At 41.5% G+C, this 17,142-nt stretch overlaps 1 protein-coding gene across 1 annotated transcript in view; it reads right to left on the bottom strand.

Moving 5' to 3' along the window:
* The window catches only part of STK4 (serine/threonine kinase 4), a 77,080-nt gene extending 64,312 nt beyond the window's left edge, over positions 1 to 12,768 (bottom strand). The window contains exons 1-4 of the mRNA XM_004687410.2: positions 12,671 to 12,768; positions 7,491 to 7,571; positions 5,307 to 5,435; positions 2,882 to 2,996 (exon numbers count right to left, since the gene is read on the bottom strand). Coding sequence (XP_004687467.1) covers positions 2,882 to 2,996; positions 5,307 to 5,435; positions 7,491 to 7,571; positions 12,671 to 12,705 — 360 coding nt within the window. The 5' untranslated portion in view covers positions 12,706 to 12,768. The remainder of the gene's footprint in view (positions 1 to 2,881; positions 2,997 to 5,306; positions 5,436 to 7,490; positions 7,572 to 12,670) is intronic.
* Between the last annotated feature and the right edge of the window lie 4,374 nt (positions 12,769 to 17,142).

The raw sequence follows: 17,142 nt of genomic DNA, 5'->3' as shown, positions 1-17,142 counted from the left end.
GCTCCCCTCAGCAGTGTACTTCGTTGATCTGCCTGTTCTGTTCCCCACTCTGTCTCTGGTGAAGCCTCTCACTGTCCCTGAGCCTCTGGCCTGTGCCCCAGTTCTGTATGCACAAATAAATAAATCTTTAAAAAATAATAATAATAATAATAAAATAAAATAAAAAGATCTGTACACCAATTTTTTAAATTATTTTTTTTACATCATTCCTCATTTCGTGCATTTTTTCATCTTGGTTGTAATCTCCATGGACTTCCCACTATCCCGTTACCAGTGTGCCATCACCATCGTCCCGTGTGCTCTTTCCCACCCGTTTTGAGCCTATTCCCCTCTCCACCCCTGTAAAATGTCTCTGGGTTATAGTGTCTCTGGTTTATAGTTATTCATTTTTACTTTATTACAATTGCTTTTCTCCCCCTGATCCCTTAAGCGCCTGCTATGAGTTAAACCAATCTTTAATTTAATAAATTATTCAAGCTTTGGGACTTACAAATATATCTTCCATTATGACATTATTCTTAGCTAAGGAACTTGCTATTTGACTAGGCAAACACTAACTCTGAGCAATGTAAATTAAGAAAAGGACACAATAAGTAATACAGATGACACAAAGCTGACTTTAAAACACCCCACCCTCATAGTTTGTATATCACTTCATGATTTTCAAAGCACTTTCACACATTCAAATCGTTACTTACAGTTTTGCAAATTCTTAATATAGTTATTATTATTCCTATTTTTCTTATGTAAAACATTGCAAAAGGCTAAGAAATCCCCCACTTCCACTCTTAACCACTCATAGACCACACACTTAACCTTTTAGAATATAAATCAGAGGATTCACTGTCTTGGCTTAAAACCCAAGACTAAAATTCAAGCTCCTGCAAGGACCCACACAATCTCGCCCTCTCCCCTTTCTATCTCATCTCCGACGCCTTCCTGGCCCTGCAGTCAGTGGTCTCTTTCCAGCACTAGAACATGCTAAACTCACTCCAGTCTCAGGGTCTTTGTACCGGCTACTCCCCTAACTAGATATTCTTCTAGAAGTCTGAGTTCCCTTTCTGTGACTGGGAAGCTGAGGAGATGTCCACCTGTCCAGCGACATTGGCTCTAGTCTCCTTAGCCCTCCTCTCCTGCCCTGAAGTCCCTCAATAAAATGAGGGCTTGGTCCTAAAAAAAAAAAAAAAAAACACAACCCTGAGAGTCTTTGTCTTCCAGGGTTTACTTCCCTAAGTGACTTTTTTCAACCAGTTATTCTAACGTATCCGCACCAAGTGTATCATTTTACCCTTATTTTCTTCAAAACCATTATCGCTACCTGGTATTTCTAGTTACCACTGGTTTCCTTTTTGTTTCTCTACCAGAAAGCGCACTACCTTGACAGCAGGATCATTACCGTATTTACTACTGATCTCTCATGTAGAAAAAGATGTTGTATTTTTAGTTCACATTATTCTAAAAACGCTTACTAAACGAAGAGTGTAAACAAATGAATCAGAATTAGAACACATGACTGGGAGATTTTTTATCCCAGCCATCACAGAATGAGCAAACCATCCTTCACTGAGATAATTTCTGACTAATAGGATATTGAGGAAGCTACCCTATGGACAGCCTGCATAGCTGAAAACCAAACCCACATTTAAATGTTTAAAATTCATTGTTTTGGGCTCTCGCTGGTGGTGCAGCTAAAGCACAGCACTATGAAGCTAAAGCCACTTCAGCATAAGTTCGATCCCCACCTGGGAGGTGACCCACATGGTACAGACCTCTCCTGACCTGCCCGCTGCTCCCCTGAGCGGTGTACTTCGTCAGTCGGCCTGTTCTGCTCTTCACCGTCTCTGGTGAATCCTCTCACTGCCCCTGCACCATGGCCTATACCCCAGTTCTGTATGCCATCTTCTAAAAAAAAATTCATTGTTGTTTTTTTTTAAAGATTTATTTATTTGTGCATACAGAACTGGGGTGCAGGCCAGAGGCTCAGGAGCGGCGAGAGGCTTCACCAGAGACAGAGTGGGGAGCAGGACAGGCAAATGGACGAAGCCCACTGCTGAGGGGAGCAGCGGGCCGGTCAGGGAAGGTCTGCCACGCCATGTGGTCACCTCCGGGGCAGGCGGGAATCGAACTCATGTGGAAGTGGCTTTAGCTTCTTAGTGCTGTGCTTTAACCCGCTGCGCCACCAGGGAGGGCCCAAAAATTCATTGTTTTAAGGAACAAAACCAAAACAAACCCTTGAAACTAAGGCTCCAGAGAGGGAGCTGAGGGAGATGCGGGCATTTTGGGGGTGGACTTGGGGGTTCACACTTGAAGAGGTTCACACCCGTATTCCTAAAATATACACAGTGTACACGGACACAAAGAAAGAGGGTGGAACGGTGTTGCAGAGACTGGGGGACAGGGAAGTGCGGGTTTGTATTCTATCGAGTACAGAGTTCCAGTTTGGGTTGATGAAAAAGTTCTGGAGATGGATGGTGATAAAGTTGTTAACAAGAGGATAATTTAGTGCCGCTGACTAGTACACTTGACAATCATGAAGATGGTGCATTTCATGTGTACTACACCACAATTTTAAAAGAAAAATATGTAGAGAGAGAATGATGCAATTTATAAATTAAAATATAAAATGCATTGCTGGACCATGATTTGGCACTCACATTTGTCCAATGAAAAATAAGCTCAGAATGCTAACTCTTACTACATAGATTTGATGTCAAATTATGACATTTAGGAGATATCGAGAAACAGGGAAAGACCGTGGAAAGGGGAAATTCTGAGTCACCTCAGTAGGTGAGGATGTACGAAAGTAAAAGGAAATAAAACAGCAGAAAGAAGAAAAAGGTACGAAGAAGAGCTCAGCCGCCAGCCCGGAAGGCAAGCTTACCGTTTTGTTGCGTAACCGAATGATATCAGACACAGAACCAGTCCCACAGTATTCCATAACGATCCACAAGTCTGTGTTTTTAAAGTAACTGCCATAATATTTGACGACATGAGGGCTAGAATGATAGTGAACACAAATCAGTGGGACAGTCTTCACAATCTCTCTTAACACATGCTATTAAATACATGAAAGCTAATTTGTTAGCTCAAAAAATCAATTATTCACATTGAAGGTAAAACAGACACCCTCCTGGTAATGATGTAAAATGATAATAGTTTTTCTGGTGACTAGTAAGTAACAGTGCAAAAATGGTGTAGGTCCTTTAACCCTAGCACTTCTAAGTCTACAATGCATCTTAAAAAAATATACAGATAATCAAAAAGATTATCATAATACTATTTATAAAAGTGAAAATTTAGATACCATCTAACTGTCCAACATTAGGGAGTTTAAGAAATAAAGGTATGCCCATATAATGGAATAACTACGAGTCCATGACAATACATTTTTTATTTGCTTTTTTCCAAGAAGTCACATTCTGTAATAAGAAAAAAAAATTATACTACAAGCTATTCTAGAAAAAAAAAAAGAGAGAGATTTAGGGACAGGGAACTTGAAGTCTCAAGCTAAAAGAGAGACGTCAAACAAGAAATTTCAGAGAAAATTCAAACATCCTATTAAAATGAAGTAATCTGAGAGCTACCAGCTTATGAGACTGTTATCAGGACTAAATAATATTGTATAATAAATAGAGCCCCTAAAAGCAACTGGGCTTCATTTACCCTCAGAATTTCAAACATCCCTACTCTCTTAGGAAACACGCCAATGACAAGGACATCAGGAATAAAGAAAATACACAGACACAGAATAATTATTAGTGAAGAAATGGATAATAAACGCTCTTCAGGTACAATCACCACCACTTGTGCTTCCCTGAGTTCCGACAGCATTTTCTGGACTCCCTCTATGTGACAAGTATGATAATGTAAACAGTCAGGTACTCACACTGGGGTGTGTTGTCGGCAACTGAATCATCAACTAGACTTTCCGGTCAATATATAAGCCGGCCTGTCCACTGAATCTATGAAGCCCCAGAGAGTAAGAAGTCTGCCTTGTACATCTCTGTGCTCCTTACAGTGCTTTAGCACACAGTAGGCTGTTCCTGAGGTCTGTTCTTATCACAGACACTCTATATCCTGTTGGGAGCTTGCACCATCTATCGAAAGGCGCAAGGTCCCAGCTGGCCACCTGGAAAGAGCTCCTGTAATCTATCTGAGAGAGGAGAAAGAGGAACACTGCTCCTTGACTTACTCTGGTCAATCCAATCAAGACTCCAAGCAAGAAACACCTTTCTCTAGAAGAGAGCAACCGCAAGGGAGTAAAGAACAAGAGAGAGCGAGGAAGAAAGACTGCATTCTCAAGTCTGGGAAGTGGGAGGCTCCCGACGTCCCGAGCCCCACCTGCCCTAACTCTGAGGTGCTACACACAGTAGCGCTGAGTTAAGATGCTGAGCAGGTCCACTACAGAAGAAAGGGCGCAGCCTCCAGGGGAGACTTTCTCGAGCCCCTCTGAGTTCCCGAGAGCTGTACTGCCCCAGTCTGTGTTTCTCTCAGCTCTAATCGGTGTGGGGAAGCCTGCACCATCGCAGCGACCAGCCCATGTTGTCACGGAATTTCAGAGCAAACCATGTGCTTTTCTGTGGTTGCCTATGGCCTAACTTCCTGCTTAGTGTTTCACAAATCTTAGTTCCTCAAAAATAAAATACTTAACTTAAATAATTGTTTTTAATGTAAAGAATGGACAGTAATATTTATTTTCTTTTTTTACAACTCCACCTGATGTAACAACATTCCCAAAACTAATAAGAGCATTTAAATCACCTTTTCTTAGCTATCTCTGATGAAATGTTTTCTCGGTAGGAAGTAAAAGAGATAATTATCAAAAAAAAAAAAAAAAAAGCACTAAAGCCAACACTACCTTCTGCATCTTCGCCTCTTCCTAGTGTGAAGAGGGCTTACTGAAGGGGAAAAAAAACAGTGCAGAAATAGAAACTATAAAATAAAACACAAACTTTTCATCATCTTTTTTCTGGAAGATGCCCAGGGCTTCTACCAAACTCTCACTTCTACAAAATTCCTTAGTAATTCATCTCTAGGTGTTAAAAGCTCATCATCACAGTAAATCCAAAACCAAGTCCTCGTCAAAGAAATACCACATGAACCATAAATAAGAGACAGTCTGCTAGGGAAGGCGAGGAAAAGGGAACAGGCAGAGAAGAGCACAGGGACTACGGTGAACTGGTGGTGGGAATTTTGCAGGGAATACACAATGATGTAAAGGATATAAATTAAAAATAAACCATGAAAAAAAGAATTCAATCAATAAAGAAGGAATGCAAAAAAGAAAAAATACCACATGTCTTTACCTGTCACATTGCTGCATTATGGAGATTTCTTTGATTATTTCCTGCAGGTCTGACTCCACAGGAACTTGCTTAATAGCAACAATCTGACCGGTCTCTTTATGAATAGCTTTATATACACTGCCATAGGACCTAAAATTGGGAAACGGAGAACATTTATAAAGTCAGTGCAAGCCAAGAGATAAAAAGTGGTAGAACACAGTTCTAATTTCCCCCCATCAATACACATGCACTTAGCTACACAAACAAAAATGAGACAGCTAGAACACTTTGGGGGAGGAAACTGTCACTCAGAGAACTACCATAAAGTGGCATGTTAAAGACCTCACATATCACCTTGACTATATGTGCTGACCTGAAATAAGGTAATTAGAATAGCCGCATGCACTGCATGCCTGACATCTGCTAGAAACTGTGCAGCATCTAGTTCATCTTTACCAAAAGAAAAGAAATGTGGTCAGCCCAATATTACAGGTAAATGTGCAAAGATTCAGCAAGGTTCCATGACTTGCCCAAGGTCACATAAGTGGATTAACCAAGTCCTGGGTTTGCACAAAGCGTTTGCTCTCACCACATCTGTGTTGGGGTTTTATGGAGAAGTAAAGGTCTGTGTTTCCCTGGATTTGTTCTAGTACCATGAGGTCGCTTAGTCCTTGCTCCTCTCACAGGAACACTAAAAATATTTAAAGTAACTAAAAATCTGAGAATCCTTAAATACTTGTGTTGGGTGAACACAAGTCACAAATTCTTTGTTCTTCCCTTCATTTTCCCTTAAAGTTTATTATCAAAATAAATGAAAAGTTTGTTTCTACTCAATTTGAGTAGCTAAGAACATTTGATTTAGAATCTAGAGACCTAGAATTTGAGTCTTACCATCTCAACATGTTAGCTATCATTTACAGAGATACTGTTAACCTTGCTGTGTCTCAATGTTTTCACCTGTAAAATAACAATACAAATTTCCACAGGATAAGTGTGAGGGTCAAATGAAATGCCATCATCTTACACAGATTATATTCTGCTGGAAATCTGCAAGGCTGTTGGTGAGATAACATGTAGGTTCTTTCATATTTCTCAAACACACCTGTTTGTTCATACTGTTTTGGTGGAAAAAAATCAAAATGGCAGTTTCCCTTCATATATTAAAGTAGCTGACTGTTTAAGCTCAAACACTGTTTAAATGTGAAAATAACATAGAACAGTCTATAAATATGCATATTTATCTATGCCATAAACGCATTTTTAAAATGCTGCTCCGTGAGCATCTCTTATAGCTGCAGAACTAGTGTAGTAATTCTTAAATGTCACAAACTTTTCTTGCCAGAGAAAGGCAACCATTGGCCATGTGTGGAAAACCCAAGCACTGTCCTTCTTCCTTGCGAAAACAACCTTATTAATGTTGCAAATACCTGTCCCGAGGAAAAGACTGGAAGGTCAAACCAGTCCCAGTTTTCATATTCCCCTTTGTACTGAATGAGTAGTTAGCATATGACCCAGTTCTGGTGTGAAACTTGAGGGAAATTCTGCTAAAGGATTCCTGGGAAAGACTTTCTTCCCTGACAAGGGAGAAGCACAAGAAAAAGCCCATTTTTACCTGCCACTGTTTTGGTTGCTGCTGTGTAAGGCATGATGCCTGAAACTAATGCAGACAACTCAAGAGCATGAGAATTATACAAATGCTAAAACCATTATCAAGCCAATTAACCATGGGAAGCTATCACCTCCAAATCACTACTTTATTATTAGTGACAAGTCCTTGATTTTTTTGCTGTAGTTCATAAAGTTGCATGAACTAAAATGCTGAATTCCACTGCTTTTTATTGAAAAAGTATTGCATGTTGGACAGAAGTGATGTCCAATTAACAAAAACTGTTTAAATAAAGCATAAAGTACTTAGTCCTGTCAAACAGACAAAATCGTGCAAGCCATGGATTCTCCAAGACAGAAAGCCACTGACATCCTTAGTAGTTAAAAAAAAGAAAGAAAGAAAAGGCCCAGGACTCACTAAATCATTATTGGGAGGGAGAGAAAAAGGGCATCTTGAGATCTAAATTTACCTTTCACCTCACCAACAGCAGGGCCGAAATGCAACATTACCCTTTGTCCACTTTATTTTGCGAATTATTGCCAGTACCATGGGAGGAAAAACTGACCCCATGGGCCGACCTAAATATTCTGTATACTCACCCTTCTCCAAGTTTCTCCAAGACGTCAAACACTTCTTCTGGTTGTTTAGTTAAACTATCTTCATCCAACTTTTTCAGCTGCCTGTGCATAAACATATATAAACAATGTACAACTTTACTTGCGAGCAACTACATAAAATACATTATTTTACAATTAGCATACATTATTTTACAATTAGCATCTTAGGAATTTCTCTACAAAGTTTCAGTAATAAAAAGCAACATCACAAGTAAAGAGACTTCTAAGAATAGGTAAGGGTGACCCTATGGAAGTGCTGCACCTTGACACACACCCTCTACATGGTGGAGAGCTACCAAGAGTCTGATTTCAGTTCAACAGGTACAAGAATTTTCTAGCAATAAAAGCTGTTTGAAGATAGCTTAGCACACCTCAAAGAAGCCCCTAGCTCCCCATCACTGCAGAATTTAAACAGAAAGGAGTCACCATGTGGCTGATGCTGCAGTGTGATTCCAGCTTTCAACAAAACCTTGAAAATCCATGTAAACTTCAAGAGTCCATGGATTAAAATGCTGTAACTATCTCTCCAAAAAAGGTGTTTATTGCAAGATTAACGATGAACTGAAACATGCTCTTAGGAGGTCAAGGAAAACAGAAGATGGCAACTCTCCATTAGTGAGGTTTTAGTAAATTTGTCAAAATACACGGATTGTATAGGTATGGAAACAGAAAGCGAAACGCAAGTGCTTAGACGTTACCAAAAGTGAAAAATAACTAGGCAGTTTGGAGTTTCAAAAAGCCTCAGAAAGATTAAGCCAGCAGCAGTCACATACCTGTTTCTAGTACCCCAAATCTCTCTCTATGCTGCTTACATGGCCAGAAAACCATCAAGAAACACAGGAGGTTATAAATCCACAACTGTGGGGGAAAAAACCTCAGGGACCTCTGAAAATTATGAACAAGTTTAAAGAAGGAGCCCTGCGAACAAATAGCTGTGTGTGTGTATATATTGTCTGCATAATAGCTTCCTGAAGCCACAAAGGACAACAAAGAAAAGCAAGCTCAGGAAATGGTAGAATATGGAAGTCACACTGGAGACTTCGTAGGGGAAAAAAAGGTTTAAACAACCCACTTTTAGAAGAAAAAAAAGTTGAGTTAGGAAAAATACACACACATGAATGTATACCTTCCTACAGAAAATAGCAAAACGAGAAGACAAAGAAAAAACACCCCAGGCCAGATCAAGTGTATCTACCAATAAATGCTGACCTCAAAAGACAATCTTACAGAATTGTGTATATAACAAAGCCTAGAAAAATGGAGAAATCAATAATTGCCGAAACTTGAAAATTGACAAAATGACCACATTGACCTTTGAAAATCAAAAAGCCCTAAAAATTAAATTCCAGTGACATCATAAAAACTCCCAGCTTCAAAACAAAAAGGGATGAAGTGAAACTCCTTCTAAATTTGAAAGGTGAAATTTCTTTTTTTTTTTTTTTTAAAGGTTTATTTATGCATACAAGAACTGGGGCACAAGCCAGAGATGCAGGGTTGGGGGGTGAGAGGATTCACCAGAGACAGAGGGAAGCAGAACAGGCAGATGGACTGAAATCCACTGCTGAGGGGAGCAGCGGGCGGGACAGGCGAGGAAATTTCTATGAACTCAGAAGTTAGAATAAACATCTCGTAAATCAGGGTTCTTTTGCGAAGCACTGAATTGAGACCTGCATAAACAATGGACAATACCTCATTTCTCAAGTATAATTAAAGTTTTATAAACAGCTTATATAAAAGAAGATCAGATGTGTTCCTTGGAAGGGTTGACCGTGTGGTTTAACTCACCATTTCAACTACTCCAGAGACCACGGCCAAACAGAGGAAGCTGCCTCTGCTATGAGCGACAGCTGCAAGACTCTGATAGCACTTTGACAAGCATATGTGACTGCTCAGAATCTAAGTGGATTCTGCTTAGTTTTGGTCAAAGAGAAAGGGATCTTTCTACCTCTGAGAACCCAGAGGTAGTCAACAGATTTTTGCTGAAAGGATTAACGGATGCAATGATGGGACTCATACAACTTTATCAGCCATCTCTGTAAATTTCCCAATAAAACAAAATTTCCTCCCTAAAAAGCATTACTGGATTGTCAACAAAGATTTCTATGGAAAACCTTGGGATTTTTCATGATATTGTATCCCGAGTCTTCATGGAATAAGTACTACACCCAAAACAGGTTGATGATTCAGCTCTGAGCTGGACTTCCCCAGGGCAGGTAATTTCATTGTTTGTTCAAAAAGAGGCCTGGCCCATGTGGCCCATGGATTGGTGGGTGCTGCTCTAAGTCGGGTGGCCCTCTGCACACCCCGCATCACAGAAAAGCCCACTACACCTTCCACCACACGTCATCATCTAAGGGCAGCTTACTTTTTAAAACCATAAACTCCTACGTGAGACATCAATTTCAATGTCTCATCATTCACGTGGTCATACACACAGACCTGAACACAGAGGAGCCTATCCCTGCACTGAGGAGCCTATCCCTTGTTGGAAATGCACGTCCTCTGAATCTCGGAAAGACATCGTCCTCTTTCCAAATACAAATAAGGGCGTTTATGAAGTAGTTAGCTCAGGTATAGCTAGTTCTCAAGCCTCTGTCTCTCTCATCTTAAAACGCTTGTCAGATTCATTTTATTCACACCTCACGTACAACGGGATGAACAAGTGAAGGTACAGAAAAGCGAAACATGTATGAGCCAAGAAAAGAGGCTTCAAAAGAAACACTCCCTAGGACACCTTGATCTAACCTCTAGAACTGTGAGTAAATTTCTGTAGCTGGAGTCACCCTGTCTGTAGAGACTTGTTACAACAGTCCTAACAAACTAATACAAATGAATAAAGTCAATTTGCTGCAAATTAAGCAGTTCATTAGCTGTGATAAGCAGAACGCACCACTCAGGAACTTAGTCCTACAATGCTCATCCTTTACATTGTAATCATTTTTAAAATTATTTTTAAAATGTTCCCTTATATTTCCTTCTGAGGTTTATTTATTTATGCATACAGAACTAGGGTTCAGGCCAGAGGTACAGGGGTAGCAGGCAAGATTGGAGAGGTCTGCAGCGCCATGTGGGTCAGCTCCCCTGGCGGGGGATAGAATTCCAGCTGCACTGGCTGCCACCCTGAGGCCAGCTTCATAGCTGCAGCAAGCTTCATGGCGCTGCATTTTAACCCTTTGCACCACCAGAGAGAGCCCATTTTAATGATTTTTTAAATCCAAAAGGTACAGCATACTAAAAAGCAAAAAGATTTTACTTCTTTGTCCATAGTTACATAAGACAAAGCAAAGGTAGAAACAAAACAAAGATTCCCAAATCTCTTTTCCATTAAATCAAGGCCTCAGAGAAAGAATGAACACACTTCGGAAAGAAATATACATGTACACATACAGAAAGAAATATACATGTATAACTGGATCACTCTAGTGCTATATCAAATATCTAAGTAACATACACAGCAGCTGTGCAAAGGAGTACTTCCAGAGAGGTATCAGAAAGAGGCAGTTAAGAGAATGAACTTTGGACCAGACTGCTAGGAATCTGTCATTTACTATGAGACCTCCGCAAATCACTAAACTCTCGTGCCTGGTTTTATTTGTGTATAACAGAGGTGTAGAGATAAGCACCACCTCTTAAGGATTGCTAGGTGATCAAATGAGTAAGTTGAACTAGATATGAAATTGCCTTTTTTATAGCTAACATGGTCTAACACAAGTGCATATGGCTCAACAAGAGACATGAGAATGTGCCTGGCACCCAGTAAGGGCAGGTATGTGTAACAACCTTTATTATCTCAGTCTCAGTTCACTACTATAGGGTGAATGAATCATGAGCCCATCCAACCAGCTATTTGCCTTCTGCAATGTTTGTGCACTTCAAACAACCCCCAAGTGTGCAATCCAGGTTACCAATCCCTTCCCTTCACCTCTCTGGTGCCCCAAACTCCCACACAATGAATACCTCCTATTTTATCAACAACTCATCTTGCTGCAGGAAGTCGGAGGCTGGGAAACAGAAGCTAACTATATACACCTCAGAGAATGGCTCCCTCAGCCTCGCCTCTACAGTATTTTTACTCTGCAAGCGGATGTAAGGTGAAGGTGCCAGGCTCCTCACCTCCAGAGGAGACAACATGACTGCAATCATGATTTTCAGATTTTCTAGGATCAGCCACCTCAATGATTCTGACTTAAGACAACGCTAGGTACCAGAAAGATCTGGTGCTGATACTCTCAAAACAATTGTGGCATAAGAGCCGCACAGACTGACCCAGACTCAGGCTGGTCTGGACCCCCCTCACCCACCCCTCACCCCAGTTACCCAAACCTAGAGCAAAGAAGAAAATTTTGTAAGGCTGTATGTCAACTCTTCTGTTTCTTAATTTGTCCATTTTGAAAACACCCTATTTCCTTATCTACCTCCCAAAGTTGGGTTCTGAAGGACTGAGGCAGATGTTAGAAAGACTTGGAGGACACAGGACATGAGGAATGAGAACGGTTGTCTCCATCCTGGAGTGGGGTCACATTGTAACAGGGTGGTCCCTAGGAAAAAGGGAACCTGGAACAGATTTGGTGTCCTATAACAACATCACGAACATCTTCCTAAATGCTATCTTCCACTAACCCCTCCCTTGCTAGATCTTTCACGGCACACCTAGCAACCTTAGGCTCAAAGCTTTACCCCTCAACAGATCCTACCCCCACCCCGAAACTCTCAAGTGGGACTCCCTCTCTTAGAAAGTCCACCCAGTGCTCTTCTGATTGTTTCCGACCCATGCTTACAAGACACCCCTCATGGGTCCCCATTCTTCCTCAACGACCCCCCTCCACCTGAGTGAGTCCCTGCTAGGGGAGCCTTTCTCCAGAGACCCGCCACACACAGGTGTTCCCCTAACTTGCCCGGCGTTCCGCAACAGCTGCGCCCGTGCGCAGTCCCCCCTTTCCTGAGGATGACTCCTAGCAAGTGCAACACGTTTACCCCCAGCGGCGCGTGCTCCGTTCGGCCCATCCCCTCCCGCAGGAGGTCCCCCACTCAGCAGGTGCCCCAGGACCGGGTCGCCACGCCCAGCGGATGCCTCCCCTCCCGGGGCTCCCACACTGGTGTCTCCCCTTGGCCACTTGCCGCCCTTCCCTCCCCAGCTCCCTTCTCAGCCAGTGGCCCCTCACCGGCGCGGCGGGTTTCTCAGCTGCACAGTCTCCATGGCGCTGCCGGCAGCCGCCCAGACCCGCACACTACTCCATCCTCCCCCCGGGCCACCCCAGCCCGCCCCGCAGACCCTCCCACACTTCCGCTTTCCGCCCTACCGGAAGTGGAGCGCGAGAGGCGGCGAGGGGGTGGGGGCACGGCAGGCCGGGATCACGTGACTTCGACTGAGTCACGTGGCGCCCCTGGGCGCGGACCGGGAACCGCGGGGCGCGCGCGGGAGGCTCCTTCCGGGGCTATTCTCGCCCGGACTTTCGTGCGGTTTGGAGCTGCCTGCTTCAGTTTGCCGAGCGCGCTCGGTCCCCAGCCCGGGTACTCACCTCTCCCTCGGTCCCGACCTGCTTTCTTCAGACGGAGCTACTGAGGCTTGATAAGAGTCTTAAAGCAAGGATTATGCGGTTTCTGGGAAGCGCTGCTCCGGGGACCTACTTGTGGGCTTCTACCGTTTTAGCCGTTTTAGCTGGTTGGAAGCTTGTTCCAGGTAGAGGATGGACCGAGCGGACTTTGCATGACACAAAACATCAGTCTAGCATCCTCACTTTAAATCAGTTTGCGGACGTAAAAATAGGTAGTACTTAGAAAGGTCTTCCCATGTACTTGCTTTCATATATGATCTCATTTAATCCTATCAAGCCTGTAACATTATTCCCAATTTTATATATTATTTGACAAACTGCTTACCAAGTCCCGATGCTCTGCTAATATTAACTCATTTAATACTCTTAACAACCCTGTAAGGTAAATACAGGGTTGTTACTGTTCTCATAGAGAGGTGACATAACTAAAAGTATAAGTTTCGGGACTTAAGTCCAGGTGCTTCTGATTTGAGCATCACACACACCACACCACACCCCCCACCCCCAAACTTACAACAACTGGAGGTCCCTCTTGGGCATCATGGCTTCCTTTCTTCTCCAGCTGAAGCTACTGCCATTCAGAATGGTGATGCCACCACCATCAAGGAATGTTAGGAAATAGCAGATTCTACCCAACTCATCCATGGTAAACATTGCAGGAGAAAATCCCAGAGCAGAGCGTCCCTGGTGGTGCAAAGGGTATACCCCACTGCTAGGGAGCTGGCCCACACTGCACAGCAGGCTCTCTTATCTTGCCCGCTGCTCCTCTCAACAGTGTAGTTCAATCTGCCTGCTCTGCTCCCCAATCTGTCTGGTGAATCTCTCTCTCACACCACCTCTGGTTACACCCCAGCTCTTGTGTACATAATAAATATATCTTTAAAGAATAAATAAAACACCCAGAGCAACTTCTCGCTATTTTTATCACTGCTTTCCCCAAAAGAATGCCATCTAGGTAACTTAGTACCTGAGAACTACTACCTTTCAGACATCCAAGTATGGAATGAACTAAAAATGGGGTAACGGAGTTATTCCCCTGACACAGGAGGAAAACTATTACTGAGACTATACTATGTACCAGCTATAATCCTAAATTATTTATGAACCCTCACGACAGACAGAAGTAAGAATTATTATCCCCAATTGATAGTTAAGGAAGCTGACATATACACAGCTGGTGAGAGCAAAGGTTTTAACCCAGAATCCCCTGACACCACAAAATTGACTAAATAATTATCACTCTGAAGTGAATTTTGGGTTTAAAAAAAAGTTATTTAAGAGGCTATACAGAGCCAAACTGAGGACCCAGGGAACAGTCAATAGATGTCTCTTCGCGACTGAATCACCTGTACAGGTTTGTCCTCAGTTTATATAGGTAAGTTACATGTACACCTAACATAATTTTTATTTAGAAAAAATAACATCTAGTTAATTTCTCACATATTTGGTTAACAACACATTGTGTTCTGAATAGTTTCGAACACATTGTTAAAGATACTAGAGAAATGTTCATGATGTCAAAGTGATCCCTTAACTTTATAAAGTCAACTCATCCAGAGTTATCTGTGCAGAGGCCAAACGTTATTTGATTCTTTTACTCTAGAAAATGCCCCTGTAGATGTGAGGGAGCAGTCCAGCTGTTATCTCAGGCTTCTGCTTTCAGCTGCCCATAAATTTGACAGGGGTAGACTCAGACTGGACTTTTCAGATGTTTCCTTTGATTTTTGCCACAGGATTCTTCATAGCAAACAAAGCCTTTATTTTGCTGCCTTCCGACTCTTCGGCAGTCCTGTCAGAGCAGAGAGAAACATATCTAGCAAAGCAAAGGGTAGAATTTTCTTCCTTTGGTCCACAAAATCCATGTTTTGTTCTTTATCCTAGTGTGAGCCCTAAGGAAATAAAGATTTGGATTTCTTTGGATTTCAGAAAGCCATCATGGGTCCTTCCTGCAAGACATCAATTCTGTCTTCCAAAATCCCCTTTTCCTGTACTTCTCCCAGATCACACCCTACCTCTGACTTCATTATTATCTTCACACCCTGCTATGCAGTGAAATTTTCTTCTGTGAAGGGCAGCTCTGCATCTAACCTCTTCTTATGCTCACACATTCATCCCTGTACTCCATAAAGTTACCAGTACACAATGTCAATGGCCTTCCCTCGTCCTTTCCAGGTTTTCCCCAAAGGTGGACTGACAATAGAATCACCCTCTCATTCCACATAATGTTTTGCCCAGCTTTGTTCCATAGAAATTTCTATTGTGGTAGAAAAGTTCTGTAGATGTGTTGTCCAGGTCAGTGGCCACTAGCCACATGTAAGTATTGAACATGTGACTGACTGAAAAACTGAATTTTAAATTTAACATAATTAATTTTAGTTTAAATAAAATCTCAACTAGCTATAATATAGTAGCTTAAGTAGCTATTCATACTTCACTAATTCAGCATTTACTGAATTAGCATTCTGCTAGGCTCTGAGTACATAACAATACTGAAATATGCAAAAAAAAAGAATACATTGGAGTTAATAAAAATTGAGAACTTTTGCTCTTTGAATGAATGTTAAGTGAATGAAAAGAGGGCACTTCCTGGTGGCGCAACAGGTTAAGGCACAGCACTGTGAAGCTGACATCAGCTGCTTCAGCATGAGTTCAATCCTTGGCCCAGGAGGTGATCCTCATGGTGCAGCAGACCTCTCCTGTCTCACCTGCTGCTCCTCTCAGCAGTGTACTTTGTCAATCTGCTTGTTTTGCTCCCCACTCTGTCTCTAGTGAATCCTCCCACCACCCCTGCACCACTGACCTGTACCCCATTTCTGTATGCATAAATAAAAAATTCTTTAAATAAATAGGGTAAGAAAAGACAAGCCCCAGAACATGTTTATAAATCACACATCTATAAAAGATTTCATCCAGAATATTACAAAACTCTAAAATTCAATAATGAGAAAGCAACCCAATTTTAGAAAGAAACAATACTGACTGAAAATCGAAAATAAAAAACAATACTGAACCTCTTTTTTGCAGTTTATAGTGTAGAAGAGGTAGATGACTAATTCATCTAGTCATAAATGATGACAGAAAACTGTAATGAGAGGGGCGTCCCCCCGACAATAAAAAGCCCCACTTTAAAAAAAGAAAACTGTAACATGAAAACCTAACCACACCTAGTAGAATCAGGCAAACTGAAAAAGCTGGAATAGTCAGCTATTCTTTCAACAAATGTTCATGGAATATATCCACTCTGGGTGAAGCCCCACAGTAAGTACCAAGCAATTATCAAACCGGATTGAAGTTTCCATGCTTATGGATCTTACATTCAGGGGGAAAACAATAAAACAAAGACAATAGAAAACAAGAATGGTCTGAAGGTAGGGGGTCAGTCACACTAATGTTTAAAGAATAATTGAGGCAGAAGGAACAGCCAGGGCAAAGGCTTGTGTTGGAAGAACAGCAAGGAGTTAGCATGTTTGGAGCACAGCAAATAAGGATGAGAAGTAGGAGGTGAGACAGATGTAGGAGACTGAATATGGGCGAAGTACAGATACCAAAAAAAAAAAAATCACTAGAAATTAGTTAGGTGTATCTATTAGCTATCACTAAGTGACAAGCCATCACAAAGTGTAATTTATAACAGTAGTCATTTCCTATTGTTGTTTTTTTTTTGTTGTTGTTGGAGGTGGTGGTGTTATCTGGTTACAAAGAACTATGATCATTTTTTTTTATGTCCTAACAAGATTTTTCTTTATTTTATTCTTCATAAAATAAACGTAATATTGAAGTTCAAAAGTTTTGACTTTTGTTCCACCCCAAATCAAACCCTATGGGTAAAATAACAATGATCATTTTTATACAATTCTTTGCATGGACAGACATATAGGCTTCATTTCTCTTGAATAAATAATCAGGTGAGAAATAATTGGAAGATATATTTTTGAAGTATTAAGAAATGTTTTCCAAGGTGATTGTTCCATTTGACCTTTCCACCAACAACATATGAGAGTTCTAGTTATTTTTTCATCCTCTTCTATAGTGGTATGATCAACCTTCGTCATTTTAGACTCATCTATAGGCATCTTAAT

This window comes from Condylura cristata, unplaced genomic scaffold (assembly GCF_000260355.1).
Source record: "Condylura cristata isolate star-nosed mole 26May11 unplaced genomic scaffold, ConCri1.0 scaffold00022, whole genome shotgun sequence".
NCBI classification, from domain to species: Eukaryota; Metazoa; Chordata; class Mammalia; order Eulipotyphla; family Talpidae; genus Condylura; species Condylura cristata.
Note: the sequence above shows the minus strand (reverse complement) of the source record. Positions and strands in the feature narration are given on the sequence as shown.